At 47.3% G+C, this 20,206-nt stretch overlaps 2 protein-coding genes across 11 annotated transcripts in view; one reads left to right on the top strand and one right to left on the bottom strand.

The window, feature by feature from the left end:
• BAZ2A (bromodomain adjacent to zinc finger domain 2A) overlaps positions 1–11,730 on the top strand; it is a 33,917-nt gene extending 22,187 nt beyond the window's left edge. For all 6 annotated transcript variants that reach the window (XM_060025017.1, XM_060025016.1, XM_060025014.1 and 3 more), the window contains 19 exons: positions 1,111–1,211; positions 1,487–1,552; positions 1,733–1,966; positions 2,104–2,358; positions 3,601–3,815; positions 4,105–4,179; positions 4,373–4,553; positions 4,658–4,717; positions 4,934–5,078; positions 5,604–6,262; positions 6,422–6,644; positions 6,763–6,918; positions 7,032–7,183; positions 7,371–7,660; positions 7,753–7,885; positions 8,000–8,146; positions 8,554–8,780; positions 8,895–9,038; positions 9,126–11,730. In XM_060025017.1, the coding sequence (XP_059881000.1) occupies positions 1,111–1,211; positions 1,487–1,552; positions 1,733–1,966; positions 2,104–2,358; positions 3,601–3,815; positions 4,105–4,179; positions 4,373–4,553; positions 4,658–4,717; positions 4,934–5,078; positions 5,604–6,262; positions 6,422–6,644; positions 6,763–6,918; positions 7,032–7,183; positions 7,371–7,660; positions 7,753–7,885; positions 8,000–8,146; positions 8,554–8,780; positions 8,895–9,038; positions 9,126–9,291 (3,629 nt within the window). In that variant the 3' untranslated portion in view covers positions 9,292–11,730. The remainder of the gene's footprint in view (positions 1–1,110; positions 1,212–1,486; positions 1,553–1,732; positions 1,967–2,103; positions 2,359–3,600; positions 3,816–4,104; positions 4,180–4,372; positions 4,554–4,657; positions 4,718–4,933; positions 5,079–5,603; positions 6,263–6,421; positions 6,645–6,762; positions 6,919–7,031; positions 7,184–7,370; positions 7,661–7,752; positions 7,886–7,999; positions 8,147–8,553; positions 8,781–8,894; positions 9,039–9,125) is intronic.
• A 225-nt stretch (positions 11,731–11,955) lies between these two features.
• Positions 11,956–20,206, bottom strand: part of RBMS2 (RNA binding motif single stranded interacting protein 2) — a 78,838-nt gene continuing 70,587 nt past the window's right edge. For 4 of the 5 annotated variants that reach the window (XM_060025022.1, XM_060025018.1, XM_060025019.1 and 1 more), the window contains 5 exons: positions 19,281–19,358; positions 18,831–18,941; positions 18,143–18,223; positions 17,596–17,681; positions 11,956–17,490 (listed from right to left, as the gene is read on the bottom strand). In XM_060025022.1, the coding sequence (XP_059881005.1) occupies positions 17,601–17,681; positions 18,143–18,223; positions 18,831–18,941; positions 19,281–19,358 (351 nt within the window). In that variant the 3' untranslated portion in view covers positions 11,956–17,490; positions 17,596–17,600. The remainder of the gene's footprint in view (positions 17,491–17,595; positions 17,682–18,142; positions 18,224–18,830; positions 18,942–19,280; positions 19,359–20,206) is intronic. The other variant, XM_060025020.1, reaches the window with a different exon arrangement.

The raw sequence follows: 20,206 nt of genomic DNA, 5'->3' as shown, positions 1-20,206 counted from the left end.
TGGTACTTCTTTTACAATAAGTTTCTTTCCTGAGTTACTCTCTTACTAGTGGAGCCTGGGTGGTTCCCAAAAATAGTTATGAGAGGAGAGGGCTTTCATGTCCTTTCTTTCCATCTTTCAGCTTCTTACTTATCTTACTGGTTTTGGCTGTCTCGTACATATACTCTTACCTTACTCATTGCCACCATCATGGAGGTTCAGAATTCACATCTGAATCCAAAAGATAATTGGCACTGTTTTAGTGGGATGGACAGATTGGAAATGTCTAATTTTTCAGTAAATATTGCACTTGCCCTGATATAGTATAAATTTGAAATAATTTGGAGTCATCGGTCTCCTATTCAGAGTTCCAGCTCTGGCAGATTCTGACTATATGACCTGGAGCAAGTCACTTATATTTTAATAAAAGCCTATAGTGGTTCATCTGCAGGTAATACCTGTCTAACTTAGAGGGTTGCTGTACAGATGTGGTGGTGGTAGTGTTTATATGCCAGAATAGGATAGGTACTGTCATATCAAAAACACCAATTCTGAAACACTATTGTTTGCAGAATCACACTTCAATATTGTCTTCCAAAAGGGAAGAAATTCAGACCTTTTAGTAGAGCAAGACATAAGGGCTGAGCGTAAGCAATAGCTATGTCAGTTTGATATGATTCTGCTAAAGTGTCCATTATCTGGGCCCTTTCTTTCTGGCACATTCTTGCTTAATTGGTGCTTCCCACTCAAGACCACCTGCTTTCCCTGGCAGTTTTTCTGTTTCCTTTCTTTGTTCTAAAATCAATCTGTCAGATAGCCTGGAGGAGAGACAGGCTATAAGGCTACTTTGCTGTTTTGGCCTCTAGGACCCCTTCTAAAGCAGTCTAGTGTTCCAGGGGCTGGTGCTTCTGGGCAGGAGATACCATTGGAGTTCTTTGTGCCGCCTCTGTAGCAGGTGCCTCTCCTACATTTTTCCTCCAGCAACATCTTATGTATACTTAAAAACAACCCCACAAACTTCTGGATTCTTCAGGGAGCTGCTTCGGAGGCCAGCTTTGTGACAGGCGTGTGCTGCTCTGGGTGCTGGAGATTGGCCTGCCTGCCTCTTCATTTTCCTTTCTGCCCTCACAGAAACACTGAATGAGGAAGATAAAGCAAAGATGAGTAAAATCAAGAAGAAGATGAAGCAGAAGGTACAACGGGGAGAGTGTCAGACTACTAACCAAGGGCAGGTGAGGGACATCAGAGAGATCACACAGTAGGTTAACTTTTCCTACAGCTGCTCTGTTTTCTCTTCCTTCTCCCACGTCTGCCACTCGCCATTTAGAGAATTGGGCTTATTCAGGAATAATGTGAGCATCTCCAGGGTGAGAGAATTGATCCATTGCCAACCTTTCATCCCATGTCTCACCTCTCTTCCCCAGTACCCTGGTCTGTTTTTGAGTGCTAGTCAAAGCAGTGATGCTTTCAGAGTTTGAGGAGAAATGACTTCCCTTATGGTTTACAGGCCAAGAGCAAGAGGAAACAAGAGACCAAGAGCTTAAAGCAGAAGGAAGCCAAGAAGAAATCGAAGGTAGGTGCATGTACCACAAGCATAACTTTGAAGTCACCAAACTGATTTTGCAAGACGTGTGAGTTGGTGTCGTTTTATAGTCATGTTTTTGGGTGTAAGGTGGAGAGGACGGGGACCTGGAAAGGGTGGTGACTTGAATCTTTATGGCACTCTTGATTCCTCTCTCCCTTGGGTGGCTAGGCTGAGAAGGAGAAAGTAAAAACAAAGCAGGAAAAACTGAAGGAAAAAGTCAAGAGGGAGAAGAAGGAGAAGGTAAAAATGAAGGAAAAGGAGGAGGTGGCCAAAGCCAAGCCAGCCTGTAAAGCAGATAAAGCGCTGGCCACACAGAGGCGCTTTGAGGAGCGACAGAGGCAGCAGATGATCTTGGAGGAGATGAAGAAGCCCACAGAGGACATGTGTCTGACTGACCACCAGGTAGTGAGGGGAGAGTAACAGGTCCTGGAGGGGCCATCCATGAAGACACTTCTGTGAAAGGAAGAGCCTCCTAGATATCCAGACTGTTGCCTTCCCATATGTTTGACAGAACACCCTACCTCTTTTTCTCTCTACAGCCCCTGCCTGACTTCTCACGCATCCCTGGTCTGATCCTGCCTAGTGGGGCCTTCTCAGACTGCTTGACCATTGTGGAGTTCCTGCACAGCTTCGGCAAGGTGCTGGGCTTTGACCCTGCCAAAGATGTACCTAGCCTGGGGGTCCTGCAGGAGGGACTCCTGTGTCAAGGCGACAGCTTGGGCGAGGTGCAAGATCTGCTGGTGCGGCTCCTGAAAGCTGCGCTCTATGATCCTGGCTTGCCTTCCTACTGTCAGGTGAGGTCCTTTCCTGGGCAGGTTCAGAGGGCCTGGAATCCGTGCTTTTCTCAGTTTTGCTTTCTGTTTAAGTTAAACACATGAAAGCCCCTTCCCAAAGTGATCAGGACAAGTGAAGGGAGATATGCAAATGGTCCCCAATTTACAGTGGTTTGACTTACGATTTTTCGACTTTACAGTGGTTCAGAAGTGTTACGCATTCAGTGGAAACTGTACTTCACATTTTGATTTTGATCTTTTCCTGGGCTAGAGAAACACAGTACGATACTCTCTCATGATGCTGGGCAGCGGCAGCAAGGCACACCTCCCAGTCAGCCATGTGTTCACTGATACACTTACAACCATTTTATACCCATGCAGCCATTCTATTTCTCACTTTCAGTACAGTATTCATTAGATTACACGAGATAGTCAACATTTTATTATAAAATGGCTTTGCGTTAGATGATTTTGCCCAACTCTAGGCTAATTTAAATGTTCTGCGCATGTTTAAGGTAGGGTTGGCTAAGCTATCATGTTCTGTAGATTAGGTGTATTAAATGCATTTTTTTTTTTTTTTTTTTTTTTTGGTACGTGGGCCTCTCACTGTTGTGTCCTCTCCCGTTGTGGAGCACAGGCTCCGGACGCGCAGGCTCAGCGGCCATGGCTCACGGGCCCAGCCGCTCCGCGGCATGTGGGATCTTCCCGGACCAGGGCACGAACCCGTGTCCCCTGCATCGGCAGGCAGACTCTCAACCACTGCGCCACCAGGGAAACCCTAAATGCATTTTCAACTTACAATATTTTCAATTTACGATAGGTTTATTGGGACATTACCTCATCATAAGTTGAGGAAGATCTATATACTACATGCTAGCCCTTCTGGTAATTTATTGCATCTTCTCCTAGGTTACTTCTACGCACTGCTTTAAGGTTTTAGGTCCTGACTCTTGTCATTCTCTCCAGGGACAAGTGGAGGAAGATCTGTAGTTTCTTCCTGTTTCTGTTTTCCATATATTTTTTTCTCTTCTATTTCTTTTTCTTTCTGACCTCCCTCTGCTTACTTTGTTCATTTTCCTTTAATTTGCTCCTTTTCTTTTGCACCTGTCCTTTTCCTTCTCTCATCTGTCCTATCAACTTTCATTCTTTTCTTCTTTTCCTATCTTAACCCTGTAGTTCTATTGTATTTTCCTGCTCCAGATTCACCCAACTTGAGTTGTTCCTCTATCTCTCTTAACTCCTATCATGCTCTCCTCCAAACAGTCCTTAAAGATCTTGGGGGAGAAGGTGTCCGAGATCCCACTAACAAGAGACAATGTGTCTGAGATCCTGCGCTGCTTCCTCATGGCGTATGGAGTGGAGCCAGCCCTCTGCGACAGCCTGCGCACCCAGCCTTTTCAAGCCCAGCCGCCCCAGCAGAAGGCTGCTGTCCTGGCCTTCCTTGTGCATGAGCTCAATGGCTCCACCCTCATCATCAAGTGAGGGGCAGGGGTGGGGATGGTTATTGTGTGCCTTGGTCAGAATGGGATGGGGGAGGGGGTTAGCCATTTAGAAATCCTCGGCGATGTGTGTCCACTGCCATGCTCTGGACATGCTGGTGTGACTTAGGACTGAATCTAATTTTCTTCCCTGGGAGAATCCAAGCCTTCCTCTGCCGTTCATCCAATCTAGGCTCTAGGATGAAACTCCCTTTACCCTTGAGCCTCCCTTCTTTTGTGTATGTGCTGCCACTTCTCCCTCAAAATCCCATTCCCTGTTCCCCTGCAGTGAGATTGACAAGACTCTGGAGAGTATGTCCAGCTACAGGAAAAACAAGTGGATTGTTGAAGGCCGGCTCCGGAGGTATGGACAGGACAGAGGAGAGAAGGGGGAAAGAGTGAAGCGTAGCCAGGACTTTTGCTTGGAACTCAGTGTCCTCAGCCCCTCCTCTGGGGTTGGGACCTTACCCCAGGGCCTGGGATTGCTTAGATTCACGGTGTTTTTGTGGTGGTATCATGTTCCTCACCACGGTTTCCCTTAATCTGTCTACGTCAAGATTGAAAACTGCTTTGGCCAAGCGAACTGGGCGACCTGAGGTAGAGCTGCAGGGGCCGGAGGAAGGCCTGGGGCGGAGGCGCAGTTCTCGGATCATGGAGGAGACCAGTGGCATGGAAGAGGAAGAAGAGGAGGAGACTACAGCTGCTGTCCATGGCCGTAGGGGTCGAAGAGATGGAGAGGTACTAGCCCAGACCAGGGAAAGTGGGAGTTGGAAAACAGATTATTTCTTTTGCTTGAATCTGATGATTCCCTTTCTCTTGGTGTCTACTTGTTTCTTCTCCAGGTTGATGTCATAGCATCTAGCATCCCAGAGCTAGAGCGCCAGATAGAAAAACTCAGCAAGGTATTGTGCTTCTAACCTCCCAGGAGCTGGAGATAGGGGCTGGGTGAGAATTGATTCCTTATGAGTAGGGCCCAGATGGTATCAATTTTATAGGGAAGCTGAGAGCCATTGCCCTTCTCCCATATACTGGATGAAGTCACCACTGGGACTGAAGCTGGACTTCCAGTCCCTGGAAGTGTGTTTTTCATTCATCTTCCTTTTCCACTGCCTACCCAGCGTCAGCTCTTCTTTCGCAAAAAGCTGCTTCACTCATCCCAGATGCTTCGGGCAGTCTCCTTGGGTCAGGACCGCTACAGACGCAACTACTGGGTGTTGCCCTATTTGACTGGTATCTTTGTGGAAGGAACAGAGGGGAGCTTAGGTAGGTGTGTTGTAGGACCCTGAATTGAGTCCTGTCTAACAAAAGTTAAACGATTCCTTTTCCTCTACCTAGTTGTCTTGGGCTTCTTTCATTGTATGAGAATCAGTATAGCACAGTGTGGTTAAGAGCACAGGCTCTGGAGTAGGACTGCCTACCTACTGCTCTGCCACTTACCAGCTGTATGCTTTAGTTTTTTCATTTGTAAAATGGAGTTAATAATAGAATGTATACGTCATAGGGCTATTGAGAGGATTAAAATGAGTTAATGCTCTTAGAATAATGCTTAACTTATAGCTGGTTCTCAATAAATGTTAGCTTATGATTATGCTGATGATGATTACTTGGGAGCATAGTGTTTCTTTTCCAGATACTGTGCTCATTGGCATATAAGCTTTTCCCAGTGCAGTCTCCAAAAGGGGGGTATGAAGTCCAAGAGAAAAAGAAAGTATATGTCCTGTGTTTGTACACCCTCTTTCTTTCCCCTTATATCTGTGTATGTGTTATGCTCTTCATTTTTCTTTACAGTTCCTGAGGATGTGATAAAGCAGGAAACTGACTCCTTAAAAGTGGCAACCCATTCAACACCCAGCCCAGCCTCCTTCTCTCTGAAGAGGGAGTTAGCTGGCTCCAGCACCTCTGCCAGTTCTCCTGCCCGGGCCCGAGGCCGACCTCGGAAAACTAAGCCTGGGTCTGTGCAACCTAGGCACTTGAAATCTCCTGTCAAGAGTCAAGGTTCAGAACAGCTGCAGGTCCAGCTTCAGCCCGAGACTCAGCCCCATCCTCAGCTTCAGGCTCATGCCCAGCCCCAGCCCCAGCTTCAGTCCCATCCTCACTCCCATAATGGGTTCCTAGAGCCAGAGGGCTCCCCTTTGTCTCTGGGTCAGAGCCAGCACGACCTCAGCCAGTCAGCCTTCCTGTCTTGGCTGAGCCAGACTCAGAGCCATGGCTCCCTGCTCAGTAGCTCAGTCCTCACACCTGATAGCAGCCCCGGAAAACTGGACCCAATGCCATCACGGCCCCCGGAGGAACCAGAACCTGACGAGAGGGAAGCCAGCCCCGATTCTCAAGCTCCCTGGTTTAACTTCTCAGCCCAGATGCCCTGCAGTGCTGCCCCTACACCACCCCCTGCAGTTTCTGAGGACCAGCCCACTCCTTCCCCTCAGCTACCTGCCTCCTCCAAGCCAGTAAGTAGCCAGAATTAGTGGTATACACTTATCTTCATCTTGCCACAGGCCCTGTTGCCTGGCTGTGGGCTGTTGCTTAAGTTGGGGGGAAGGGATGGGGCCACTGGGGTCCTGTCAACATGAAAACACCCTCATCACCTTATGTTTCGTCATTCACAGGTGAGTAGACCCAGTGCTGCCAACCCCTATTCTCCAGTGCAGCTCTCTTCCACCCCCTTGCTGGGCGTGGCTCCTAAAAGGCGAGGAGGAGACCCTAGAGAAACACCACAGAGCCCCACAGGGATGGGACAGCCAAAACGGAGAGGGAGACCTCCCAGTAAGTTCTTCAAACAGATGGAGCAGCGTTACCTAACCCAGCTGACAGCCCAGCCCGTCCCCCCTGGTGAGTGACTTTGGGGTGGAATGGGGTGAGATATAGGTAGGAGGGGCATCAGATGTGGACCATGTGATTCACAGCTGGTTCCCACTCCCCACCCCACACACATAAACTGTCTTCACAGAGATGCGCTCGGGCTGGTGGTGGATCCGAGATCCTGAGACATTGGATGCCATGCTCAAGGCCCTGCACCCCCGAGGCATCCGAGAGAAGGCACTTCACAAACACCTAAACAAGCACAGGGACTTCTTACAGGAAGTCTGCTTACGGCCCTCAACTGGTAAGGTAGATGCGTAACCAGCCTGAGCTGCAGAGCCCAGGTAAACGTTGAGCTGCTGCTGTGGACAACGAAATAGCCTGATGGGCTTTTCCCTCTGCCTTCTGTCTTCTCAGACCCTATCTTTGAGCCTAGTCAGCTACTTGCCTTTCAAGAAGGGATCATGAGCTGGTCCCCCAAAGAGAAGACATATGAGACAGACTTGGCCGTGCTTCAGTGGGTAGAGGAGCTGGAACAGCGGGTTATCCTGTCTGATCTGCAGATTCGGGTACACTTGGGCTGGCACTGGGTAGGGGGTTGTTGACGAGAGGGTGTTAATCTCCTGTACCCTGTTAGGGAAAACTTGGGGTTCCCACTTCACAAGTGACCTCCCGTGACCCTAAATGGTTCACATCATTTTCTATGCTTAATGTTCTTTCTTTATAATGAGTTTTATTCCTCTCTCCCACCTGCAGGGCTGGACACGTCCCAGCCCAGACTCTACTCGTGAAGACTTGGCCTACTGTGAGCATCTACCTGACTCCCAGGAGGATATCACCTGGCGGGGTCGAGGCAAGGAAGGACTGGCACCCCAGCGTAAAACTACCAACCCCCTGGACCTGGCAGTGATGCGACTTGCTGCCCTGGAGCAGAATGTGGAGCGGCGGTACCTGCGGGAGCCCCTATGGCCAGCTCATGAGGTTGTGCTGGAGAAGGCCCTGATCGGCACGCCCAGCAGTGCCCCACAGTGTGCCACTACAGAGATGTGAGTGGCTCCCCCCTTCTTGGTCTTGCGGAGAAGGGATAAATTTAATGGACCCTGCTCCTCATCCCCAGATCACCACTTTCTCCCTCCAGATCATATGAGATCACCCCTCGCATTAGAGCCTGGCGCCAAACGCTAGAGCGGTGCTGGAGCGCGGCCCAGGTCTGCTTGTGCCTGGGCCAGCTGGAGAGGTCCATTGCCTGGGAGAAGTCTGTCAACAAAGTGGTAAGAGGCCTGGAGAGCCTGGGGGAGCTGACAAGATGGCCAGCTGGCGTGGGTGGGGTAAGGGGCAGGCAGAGGCTTGAGGGCTCACTCTGCCTCCTCACAACCTTGGTCCAGACCTGTCTAGTCTGCCGGAAGGGTGACAACGATGAGTTTCTTCTACTTTGTGATGGGTGTGACCGTGGCTGCCATATTTACTGCCTTCGGCCCAAGATGGAGGCTGTCCCAGAAGGAGACTGGTTCTGTGCTGTCTGTTTGGCCCAGGTAAGGCTTCTGCTCCCCCTCATTCCACTCCCAAGCAAAAGTCAGAGATTTTCTTTCTCATCCCATTTACCACCAGTCCTACAGATATCATTCTTACCATGCCTCAGTCTCTCCTGGGAAAGGGCTCCAGACTAAGTGCTAGGAGACCTGAGTTCTGATCCTTCTTTGGACAAGTCACTTAAATTCTATAACCTTACTTGTTTTTACTTTCCTTATAAAATGGGAATGATTATACTTTCCCTTTCACCTGCCGTATTGGGTTATGTGAATAAATTCACATGCTGGCTCATGCATGAAAGTATTGTGAAGCCTCAGTCACACTTAGACAAGTTGGGATTGTAATAAAGTGAAGGGCAAGCAGAGTACATCTCCAGCTGTTGCTGATCTTACCTTTTTCTTATCTTCAGCAGGTAGAGGGAGAATTGACTCAGAGGCCAGGTTTCCCAAAACGAGGCCAGAAGCGGAAAAGTAGTTATGTGCTGAACTTCCCAGAGGGTGATAGCTGCCGGCGCCGGCTGCTGTCGAGGGGCCGAGAAAGCCCGGCAGTGCCTCGGTGCTCAGAAGGAGGACAGTCCCCCTCAAAGCGGCGGCGGCTCTCCATGCGGAACCACCACAGTGATCTCACGTTTTGCGAGTGAGTTGAGTGAATTCTGGGGACAACTGGCTCTATCTTTGCCACGGTAAAGGGCTGGGAGGGGTCAGTGTGTTTGCTTCCTGAGAGTGCAGTCATCACTGTCTTTCTTAATAGGATTATCTTGATGGAGATGGAGTCCCATGATGCAGCCTGGCCTTTCCTGGAGCCTGTGAACCCACGATTGGTGAGTGGGTACCGGCGCATCATCAAAAACCCTATGGATTTTTCCACCATGCGGGAGCGGCTGCTCCGGGGAGGGTAAGTAGACTTCAGTAACTGTCCCGGCTCTTCTGTTACGGCCGTAACTTGTACCCAGCTCACAGGTCTGTCTCCACCCCTGCCCAGGTACACCAGCTCAGAGGAGTTTGCGGCTGATGCACTTCTGGTCTTTGACAACTGCCAGACATTCAATGAGGATGACTCTGAAGTGGGCAAGGCTGGGCACATCATGCGTCGCTTCTTCGAGAGCCGCTGGGAGGAGTTTTATCAGGGAAAACAGGCCAATCTGTGAGGCAAGGGAGGTGGGGAGTCACCTTGTGGCATTGCTCTCTGCCCTCCAAACAGACAGACCCTGCCATTCTCACCTGCTGATGCTGCCCTGGGTCCAGACTTGAGTCAGAGGTAGAACCCTGATTTTTGACCCTACCTTTGGCAGCGCCCTACATCTTCTTATCCCTACACCCCTTTCTTCCTTTCCTCCTCTTGTTCCTCACATAAGAGGGGCAGAGATGAGGTCCTTCTGGACTGAAAGCCAAAAAAAAAAAAAAGAAAAAATAATTTTTCCTTTCTGTTTTATTTCCTAATTAAAAAAGAGGAGGAGGATGAAAGAAGCCCCTACTTCCTCCTCCCAGCTTTCTCACCTTCCCTGTTCGTGCCCCAGCATTCTGGGGCTATTTAACAATAGCAATAGTTCTAGTGAATGTGTGAAACCAAGAAACACTCTGTACTGTGTGTGGACCCGCAGTGACGGCCAGTAAAGTGGACTTAACTCCCAAGTGTGTCGAGCCGGACACCGGGCCCTGAACATGCTGCTTCCATGTTCAGTCCCTCCCCTGCTTTTCACTTTCTCTCTCTCAATCCCTCCCCCCCGCCCCCTTTTCAGATTTTCTCTCATCCAATAATGTAAAACTGTTGTGTACGGGTTCCTCCATCCTTTTCCCCCAAATCTTTTTTCCCTTCAAAGGAAAAAGAAGTTCAGAGGTCCCTGTCTTTCTCTCTGTCCTCATCTTCCTGCCAATAGCTAGTCCCTCTATAATGTTGGATACTCCTCAAATGCTGAGTTTCTAGCCTTTTCTGAAACTTAGCAAACTGGGGAGACGGCAGGGAGGCACCCTGAACCCTGGGCCTTCCAGCCTCCTTCCCCACCTCTTACCCAAACCTCCTTCTTGGGAACTCCTCAGGGACAACTACTGCTGAGTTTGGGCACACCCCCAAGATGGAGGCCAGGTAGCAATCGACTGGCCTGAGAGAGAGAGAGGTGTGTGTGTGTGTGAGAGAGTGAGTGAGTGAGAGGATGCTGTGATTGTGCCCCTGTTTTGTTTGGTGGCATCCATTCAGTTTTTCCCCCAAGTATCTGTTTCCCATTGTTTCCAACCATTGAAACACCTTTCCCATTGTTTCACACCATCACTTTGTCTTTGGGAAACCACAGGAACAGTTTTTCTGGGTACAAGGCTGTGTCTCTCCCCTCTCTCCCAGTCATTTCTGTTCCAGCCTCTTCAAACTGTGCAATCTTTCAGCAGGAACTCCCTCTCCTTTCAGTAGCTCTGAGTCTTAAGCTTTTGCAGGGAGAGGAGTAGAACTGGATCTCTTCCTAATCCCATGAGCTTCTGTGGGTTTAGTAGTGCTTTCCTTCCCTTATCTACTTCATATCCTGGGACCCCTTCCCCAGTAGCAGAGACCCCAGAACACAGGAGAGTAGGGAGGAGAGGTTCTGGGTCCACCACTGCCCTACATGTGACTGTGCCCAAGTTAAGCCCCAACCTGTGAGAGGAAAGCTGCTAACTCCCAGCTATAGCCATGGGCCCCTGGCCCCTGCTTTCCTGCTCAGCAGAGCCCCTCCCATCAGAGATTACGGGTACTTGCACTGGGGAGGTGGCTGCTGGCTGGCCCAAGCAGAGCGCTGAGGCATCCAAGAAGTGTTCCATTGGTGGGAGAGGGGTGCCAGGTGAGGGGAGCATTCCTTGTGCTTCTGGCAGCACTGAATAGCCACTGAAGGGGGTGAGGGGGCAGTACAGGTCCCGGGGCAGCCCCTTTCTTATTCCTTTATGCCCCTTCTCCCCCATAGCCTATTTCTAAAGTCGCCTTTTCTGTCAGATAAACCTCAGAACTTTTAATTTTATTTGAGATTTTTTTTTTTTTTGCTTTTAAATAAGAGGTGGATTGAAGAATATTTGAATTGACTTTATATTATGCATAAATATTTATATTTTATCTAAATAACTGCGCTGTAACAAACTTTGTGTTAGTCAGACATTTGGAACTGTTGTAGTTGGGGGCTCTTCTTTTCCCCACGGCAGTCTTACCCTGCTATAAAATGTTCCAGATTAATTCTACTGTTGGAGGTTAGGTGGACGGGGGAGTGAAATCTTGATTGTTCCTGTTCTGTGTTCCTCTCCCAGCTCCATCTCTTTCCCTAGGGACCAGGCACTCTTAAGGTGGGGTGGGTGGAGTCCTAGCCTCAATTTGAAGTGAGGGTTGATGGGGGGCGGGGGGAGGGCATGACCAAAGGGGCCGTTTCTCACTTTTCTTTCCTCATCTTCACTGCCCCTTGAGCTAGGTGGATTTTCTCTTTTTGACAAATAAGAGTACTTGGTAGGGAAGGCAAGTTAAAAAAGTAAATAAAACCCACCCCTACCCCTTTGTTTCCCCTCCCCTATCAGTCTGGTAACAGGAAGAAACCACACCATCAACACCAACAAATTTCCACGTTCCTTTTACAACAAAAGGGACTTGACTTTTTATATAACCAAATGTGGTGTTTTAGTGACTTTTTGATAATGTACAGTTTTTTGTGAATTTAAATTTATTTCTTTCTATATTTTTAGGACCAATCTCATTTTTAATAAGGTAAAAAAAGGAAAAAAAAGTCTAGAGAAAAAAACTCCTGTTTTTGCCATGTGATGTTCCACAAGTGCAGCTGTAGAAAAGTGCTTGTCAGTTGAATAAAAACCACATTTGATAGAGATTCAAAAGAGTCTGTATTTATCTTCCTTCAACATAGGTTTTCATACTTGCCTAAAGGTGAAGGCTGGGTGTTAGGGTGAGTACGACTGGTTTGATGTAGGAGACCACAGGCCGGGGAGAAATATGCCTCTAAACTTCAAAGTTTATCTCTGAACCTCCAAGCGTGGCCCTTCCTGTGCAAGAGGCATCCAAGGCAGAATTTGTGCTTATGTGGGTGGAACAGGTGCTCCTGGCTGAGGTGCTACAACAAAGGATTCAAGTGTCCCTAGTTCCTGCCTTGTGAGACATGGCCTTGGCTTCCTAAGCTGCCACCTATGTTCCCATTATAGCAAATATATGTGCTCATCACCACCTTCCCAGCTTCCAATCATGGATAAGACACCACGAAGTAGACTTCTGTGTTTTATTTCAAAAGTTGAAATAAGACAAAGTTCTACCCAATTGTAGGGAAGGACCAAGTGAATACCAAGAGTCAGAAGAATGGGTAGCATTGGCACAGACGTGGCAAGAGTATAAAACTGGAAACTTCTGGATAAAGAAAAAATGTGTTTTGAGTATAAATTAAACTTATTTCCTGTCCAAGGTGATAAGTGCATGCTAGAGAGCACTTGCTACCCGAAAAAAAATGTGTGTGTTGGGGGATGTGGACACCAGTAATGGGGCAAGAACTCTTCTTTACTCAGGCTAGGAAAGCTTATCACACCCCAGGCTGGAAGTTTTGTTTTGGTGACCCTCTAAACTAACTGGAATAGGTGGAGAAGGAGCATCTCTGCTTTCAGCCCTATAAAAATCCCAGATGCCCTCTCTGGTGCATGTTTACTTCTCAGCTCATGGCAGCCACTGGCAAACTCTTATCCTCTCAAGTTCTGAGCTCTGCTCCCATGTTGGTGTTCCTGGCGGTGGCTCCCAAGCATTAATTAATATTCTAAGCACTCATTACTCAGCCTATCCTCCTGGCATACCACAGCAAGACCTAACTGAAGAGTTCACACTATTCTAGGGTGATAAAGGAGGTCAAAATCTCAAAGAAGACATTCCAGAAACAAATAACCAAGAGATTTTGCAATTGATCACGAGACCTTTGTAGCCCCCATCTTCCTAACCCTCAGGAAGGCAAGGACAGAGTAAAGGAAGGAAAGAAGTGAACCAGGTGCCCCTGTTGAATTGTGAAACTGTGAGGTAGGTCTTTAACAAAGACAAGAAAGTTCTGGGACACACCTGGAGAATGAAGATTCATTCAAAACAGACGTGGACATGCCAGGGAGAAGGAGCAGTGGTAACTGGGGTGAGAGGGCACCTAGCTTTCTCATTACTACAGTCATGTGGGGACCACCCCTAGGGAGATGCAGCAGAATTCAGCAAAGACGAGCAGGGTGATAGAGCTCTCAGGCCCATCTCAGCTGTTGGAGGAAGACCCTCCTACGAAAGGAAGGAGTCAAAGCTGAGTAAATGAGGGATCTGCTAACGCTGGGAAAGACCTAAAATGCAGGTAGCATAGAAATGTAGTAGTTGGTTTAAGAGGGACTCAGGAAGGACCAGTGTGACAAGGCCCAAGGTTTAAGACCTAGCCCTTACAGACTAGCTTTCATAATACCCACCCTCTTCTCTGAATGAAGCTGGTCTAGCAGAGCCTGAGGACAAGTTTAGATCTGATCACTGACCCAAGTTTATTGCCCTAAGAGAACGTGCATAAGAGAACAGCAACGATTTTTTTTTTTTTTCCCTAGAAGATGATTCTGTGGGGATCCCTGCAACATTCCATTCCAGCAAGGCCTCTCACCTCACCTTTGTGGAGCAAAGTAACAACCCACATGTAGGTCCCCAAACGGTAGACACTGAAGCATCAGGGAATAAGCAATGCAGGCAGGCACGACGGGGCTGAATGAGCTCACTGATCAGTAAGTTAGGAAAGAAGACGAACTGGGCTGAGGTGGCCCAATCCAGGGATGGTCAGTAGAGCAGCACAGTCCTCACACCGAGTGCTAGTCATGTCCCCCTACTACCCCCATCTATTACTGACAAGGGCTATTTATTACCTCTTCAGAGTCACCAGGCTTCCTAGTCTAGACAACTCTTCAAATCCTTTGGTTAAAAACACACTTTAAAAATAACATCTCTCCCCATCATCATTCCCACATCTTCCCTAACCTCGACCCACACCCTCCTCCAAAAACTCTAATCAGCCTCGGGGCTGAGTATCATCTCAGAGTGAGAGAGGAGCAGTAATAACACCGCATGAGATGGGATGGGCAGGCTCTGAGGCTAGTAAAGGATTGTATCATCTGAGAAAGGGATCTAGTATGTTCTATTTGACTGAAAAGAGAAAAATACAAAGTACTAAAATATTTTAAGAATGTTATGAGCATCTGTAATGAGTGGGGGTGAGATATGAAGTACAGAGAGAGTTATGACCTGGCTCCATGAATACAGGATTCAGAAAACACTAGCATAGTGTTTAAAGAGCCCAGCCCTAGGCTGTGAGCTTGAAGGCTCCCCCTACAATTCCTCTGCCACCACTGCCACCAATGGGGCTATTTCATGGGAGAAAAAGTATCCCTCATTCCTTGTCTCCTTTTTCCAATCACTCACCCATGTTATGAACTGTTAGAAATGAACTAACAATTAGGCAAAAAGTATCATGAGTGTAACCCAAAAAGGCCCAAACAAAATTCCAAGATGCCATTAACCATTACAAAAATAACTTCAGGCTCTCCGTCACTTCCCATGCCCAAACCTTCCCAAACCAGAAACACCCATTAATAAAATCCATTAAGCAGATTCACATGAGAACACACAAAAGGTAACTTCAGAATTTTAAAACAAAACAAAGCAAAATTACAGCCATTTAAACATTTAAATACAGAGAAAGTAGACAGAACCAGGAATTCTGGGAGGCAGAGGAGGGCAGCAGTGACATCAACAGTTTGTACACATGAAAGGCCCTCATTTCACTAAGCCTCCTAGCAAAGCAAGGCTCCCCTAAACTACTATTAATTAAATGAACAGGATTCCAGATTTTTCTCCTTTTCTTCAAGGCCACTGACAAGAAACATATGGTGTATTTTCCTTGACTAAGGAGTAGAGACTCAGAAACAAGAGATACCTGCCCAGGCAAAACCTTCTACAAAGTTACTCGGTTTGGGGCTGTTTTACATCAGATAAACCCTTCCTGAGGTTGGAGAAGTACCCGTGAGAAAATGAATAGTGGCAATTTTATCCTTTATACTTCACATCCTACCTATTGTCCCCTACCCCTACTCCCTTAACCCCAGGATGTACAAAAGGACACTCTGTGGGGAGGGAGCATTAGGACTCTCAACTCTGGGATGGGTGGAGGGGAGGGAAAGCTAGGCCCAAGCTCTAGGTACAACAACTGATAATACAGCTTCTTCCTGCCCAGCAGCATCTCCTTCCTCTCCCTACAGCCAGCCTACTGAACACCTGTTTCTCCATTCTCCATCATTTGGCTTTCTGTCTGATTGGTGGAAAGGCACCTGACCTTGAAGTGAAGGGGAGCAGAACTCTCCTTTCAGTGCAGAAGGGAGTGACTGGGAAGAGACAGGTGCAGGATCTTATTTCCTAGAAGATGGACAAAGGCTTCCTCCTATCTGTCTCCGTGTGCACAGTCAGGTCTTGCAGAAGATGATGGAGTTGAAGAGCAAATTATAGCCTTTTTTTGAAGGACTCCTGACCTTGTAAATAGTGAGATGGGGTTTATGGCCCTTTTCTATCCCAGCTCCCTGCTGTCCTTCCACAAGCAGGAAGATTATTTCTGATGTCCTGATTGCCTGGAAAAGGGGCCCAAACACACTAGGGCAGGTTGCTCTGGACAGTTACAAGAGCTTTGTCCTTTCTCGCCCCTTCACGGCACACACACGCGGAACAGTCCCCACCTCTATCCCTCTGGATGTGTGTGTGCACATGGCACAAGCCTTTCAAGGACAGCTCAAAGCCTGGGGAAAATTCAAGAACCTCAGTTCCGTCCCTCTCGACTAGCTGCCTGAGTGTCAAAAGGCACCGTGCGTCCAGGGTGGGGATGGGAATTTACCAAGTCCTCTGGTACAGGAGGCAGGGATGACACTGTCTACATCAAGGTTTCCTAACCTTGGTACTACTGACATTTTGAGCCAGACAATTCTCTGCTGGGGGAGTTGGGGCTCTGCTGTGCCCTGCAGGGTGTTTAGCAGAATCCCTGGTCTGCAGCCACTAGCTGCCAGTAGCACACAGCCCCACCCCCAGGAGCGACAACCAAAAATGTCTCCAGAGATTGCCAAACGGCCTCTAGGCGACAAAACCACCTCTTTGAGAATCGCTGGTCTAGAGGTAAAGCAGCTGATTGTCCGTGGTGGGGAAGGAACCTAAATGGATTCAGCAAGGTCACAAACGCAAAGGCCCTGAGCACAGCAACGATGTGAGATAGGGAAGAGAGGGGACCTGAGCCCCAGGGCAGAAAAGATCCTCTAGGAAGCAGAAAAGCAGGTATTCCTGAAAAGCTGTAACAGGGGAAGACATTTTCTCAGAGGGTGTGGTGTTGGCCTCGGCAGTGAGAAGAGTTAGTCAGAAGTCAGTAGGTCCACTCCTCTGGAACTCGCCAGGGAAAACCTAGTCTTCATCCGAATTTGGATCAAGGATGGCTTCCTAAGGCTGTGGGATTGTCTCCTTAGTGAGCCTAGGTCACATCTCTGCTTCCGGAGGGCAAAGTCTAGTCTTTCCTCCTAGGATGTGGCAGGTCAGAGGGAGGAAAAGCCACTGCCACTGCCTGCTTAGTGTTCTACCTTGTTCCTTGCCCAGCCCCCCAAAATTCCATATGAAATTTCATTCAAAAAAGAAATTCACAAAACTAAAAACTTAAAGAGGCAAAGTAGGCAGGTTCTGCTGTATGGAAAAGAGAAAAAGAACACTCTGGATGAGAGAAAGAAGGCATAAAATGTATGTGAAGAAGAGATGGGATGTGTGATCTAAGAGCTTTATAAAACAAAACTTTAAAAGTCTGCATGTTTTCTTACACCCCCACCAAAAGGTCCATAACTAAACTCAGTAAGTAGGGCCCGCAGTAGGACTCCATCCATGTTCTAGCACCACACCTTTTTCTTTTCTTTTAAGAAAATAATTTGTTTAAAAAGCCTTCCCAAATAAGTCCAACACATCAAAAACTGTTTTTCATAAACATGAGAACAAGCTCCAGGCACCGTGTCTCTTTGGGGTAGGGAAAGAGTATATTGCAGTTTAAAACAAAACATAAAACTTTCTTCACAAAATAAAAGAAGTCTTTTTGGTCTCCTCGACTGTAGCACACACAAAAAGTGACAGTTCCTCCAGGCTCCACCAGGAGTGGAGGAAGAGCAGAGGGCAGGAGTGCAGAGACTTCTTTTTCCAGGCCCAGGCCTGTGAAAACCGATGACCAAGTGTTAGTCCTCAGCTGGGCCCACAGAGGGGCTGTATTCCTGGTCAGCCCTCTGGAGTCTGGAGCATCAGCATCTCCAAGAATTCATTTATATACTCAACAAAGATGGGGAGGGAAATCCTAAAGGAGGCATAAGCCAGAGAGGGTAGGGAGGGGGAATGACAAACATGAGAGTCTGATTTCAGGCTGCTCAGCCCACCCCGCCCCTCAGTATGTGATTCTTACCACTGTTACTTGTTGAACTGGAAAGAATAGACCCCATGGTCTGAGGGAGCATCCACCGTCACTTGATTTTGCTGGCTGCCGCTCTCCTGTACCACAGCCAAGGCAGGAGAGTCACCTTGTGCATCCTTTCCTCACCTCCCACTGAAGCAGCCTAGCTAAGTTGCATGTCCTCCCCAACCAACCCGTTCCCACACACCTGTGTGAGTGCACATACACACACACACACACACACACACAAACACACACACACACACAAACGCACACTCAGAGCATCACTTCCCCAACGTTTAGAGCAGCCCATCCTCTTCCCAGGACCCACTAGTCGATACAAGCCAGCATCCTGGGATTAACTACCGTCTGCCAAATGAGAGGAAGGGCCTCATTCAAAGATACAAACTAAGTCTTTCCTTCCTACATTCTTCACATCCCTACCAGCTATTTGTGAATACAGAATCAGCATCACTGTGAGAGGAAGATTTTGATCAGGGGAAAATCTGCCTCTGTTCATTTTCCAATCTTCAATCCAAAGAGATTATAAAGCTCTTACCTCAACTGAAACACTGGAAGAAGGCACAGGGGTGTACTGGGAGATGTACGCTCCTTGCATAGCTGCAGCTGTTGGCATATACTGGAATGAGATACATCAATAGGCTTAGAGCAGTGATTCTTGGCTACATTTAAAGCACCTGGGGAGCTGTAAAAACTACCAGTGCCTATTGTTCTGTCCCCAGAGATTCTAATTTAATTGTCCTAATTGTGCTTTTTAAAAGCACTTCAGGTGACTCTAAAGTACACTGGCTTAGAGAGGCTTCTACGTACATGACTACCTTTTCCTCCTCTTTCCTGTCTTCTGCTTTTTCTCAACGCCTTCTCTGCTTTAAGCCCTCCTGAACAAATCAGAATGCATCCGACCTACAAGAAAACTAATGAGCTTCACCCGTTCTTCCTGTTACTACTTTGATAAAGACTTCTAGGAAAGTGTATGAACTAGATAAACTAATATGTAGGTAGGAACACCATTTATTTAGTTGCATGAGTAGGAATCAGTTAAAATGAATGAGCTAAACCGCAGAATGGCTGTATTCCTAGCTCACGGATTATTATCTTTTTAGTTTATCGCCTTTTCTGAGTGTGCCCTCGATGACACTGAAGTGATTCCCATCCTTATTCAAGAGTATTTAAACCTATGAGTACTACACAGGTATTCTTTATAATAAAAAAATATCCTGCTTTACTGTGCCCATGCTGCTGAGCGAGAGGTGGCCCAGTTGCTGGGTAAGAGGTCCCATCATGGAGGCAGGCTGGAGAGAAATAGGATGATCCATTCCTGGTGTCAGAACTGAACCCTAGAAGCAGCAACAAAGGACAGGGTTAGTTGGCAGCATCCTATGAGGCTGCCTGAAGTGGTGATTCATGGCTACCAGAACCACTGAAGACAGACATTTAAAAATCCTGGGAAATGATAGGTGAGCAACGACCCAGCTATGTAGCAGGAACAGGCACTGCCCATCAATCTGGAGGGATCCTTGTCTAAGAATAGCAAACTCACAGAATTTAAGGTCAAACACCTGGGTTACACAAGCGACTGAGCCAGAACTCACACCCGTATCTCATTTCATCAAATCCCACTGTTTTTCTTTACATCAAATTGCCTCTTTGGCTTTTGCCCACTTCTGAACACTCACTGAAGGCTGCATGAGGTATGACTGGTGGTGCATCCAAGACAGGTTAGGTACTTGTAGAGGAGATGTCTGAGTTACTCTCTAATGCAAGCGAAAATAAACAAACAACAATGTTAATTGCCTAGAGACTATTATTTCGCCCAATGATCTGATAATGTTCAGCAAAACCCACATAAGGTTGGAGTGTGCCCCCCCAGAAACTGTAAATATTAAGAATAAACTGTTTAAAAAATATTAACAACTCTTACACTTCAAGTAATCCAATTTTAAACTGGGCTACAAATTTGAGTAGATATTTCTCTAAGATACACAAATGGCCAACATGCACACGAAACAGGTTCAACATTAGTCACTAGGGAAATGCAAATCAAAGCCACAATGAGACACCACTTCATACCCACCAGGATGGCTATAATTTAAAAAGGACACAATAACAAATGTTATACACTGCAGGTGGGGATGTAAAATGGTACAGGGGCTTTGGAAAACAGTTTAGCAGTTCCTCAAAAAGTTAAACATAGAGTTACTATGTAACCCAGCAATTTCACTCCTAGGTATATACCCTGGAGAAATGAAAACATATGTCCACACAAAACTGTGCACAATAGTTCAGAGCAGCATTATTCATAATAGCCAAAAGGTGGAAACAACTCAAATGGCCATCAACTGATAACTGGATAACAAAATGTGGCATATCCGTAAAATGGAATGTGATTCAGTCATAAAAAAGAATGAAGTACTGATACATGCTACACATGAATAAACTTTGAAAACATGCTAAGTGAAAGAAGCCAGACACAAAAGACATAGACTGTATGCTTCCATTTATATGCAATGTTCAGAACAGGCACATCTATAGACGTAGAAAGTATATTGGTCATTGCCACGGGCTAGGGGTAAGGGCAAATGGGGAATAAATACTAATGGGT

The sequence above is a fragment of the Delphinus delphis genome, chromosome 11 (genome assembly GCF_949987515.2).
Source record: "Delphinus delphis chromosome 11, mDelDel1.2, whole genome shotgun sequence".
NCBI lineage: Eukaryota > Metazoa > Chordata > Mammalia > Artiodactyla > Delphinidae > Delphinus > Delphinus delphis.
Note: the sequence above shows the minus strand (reverse complement) of the source record. Positions and strands in the feature narration are given on the sequence as shown.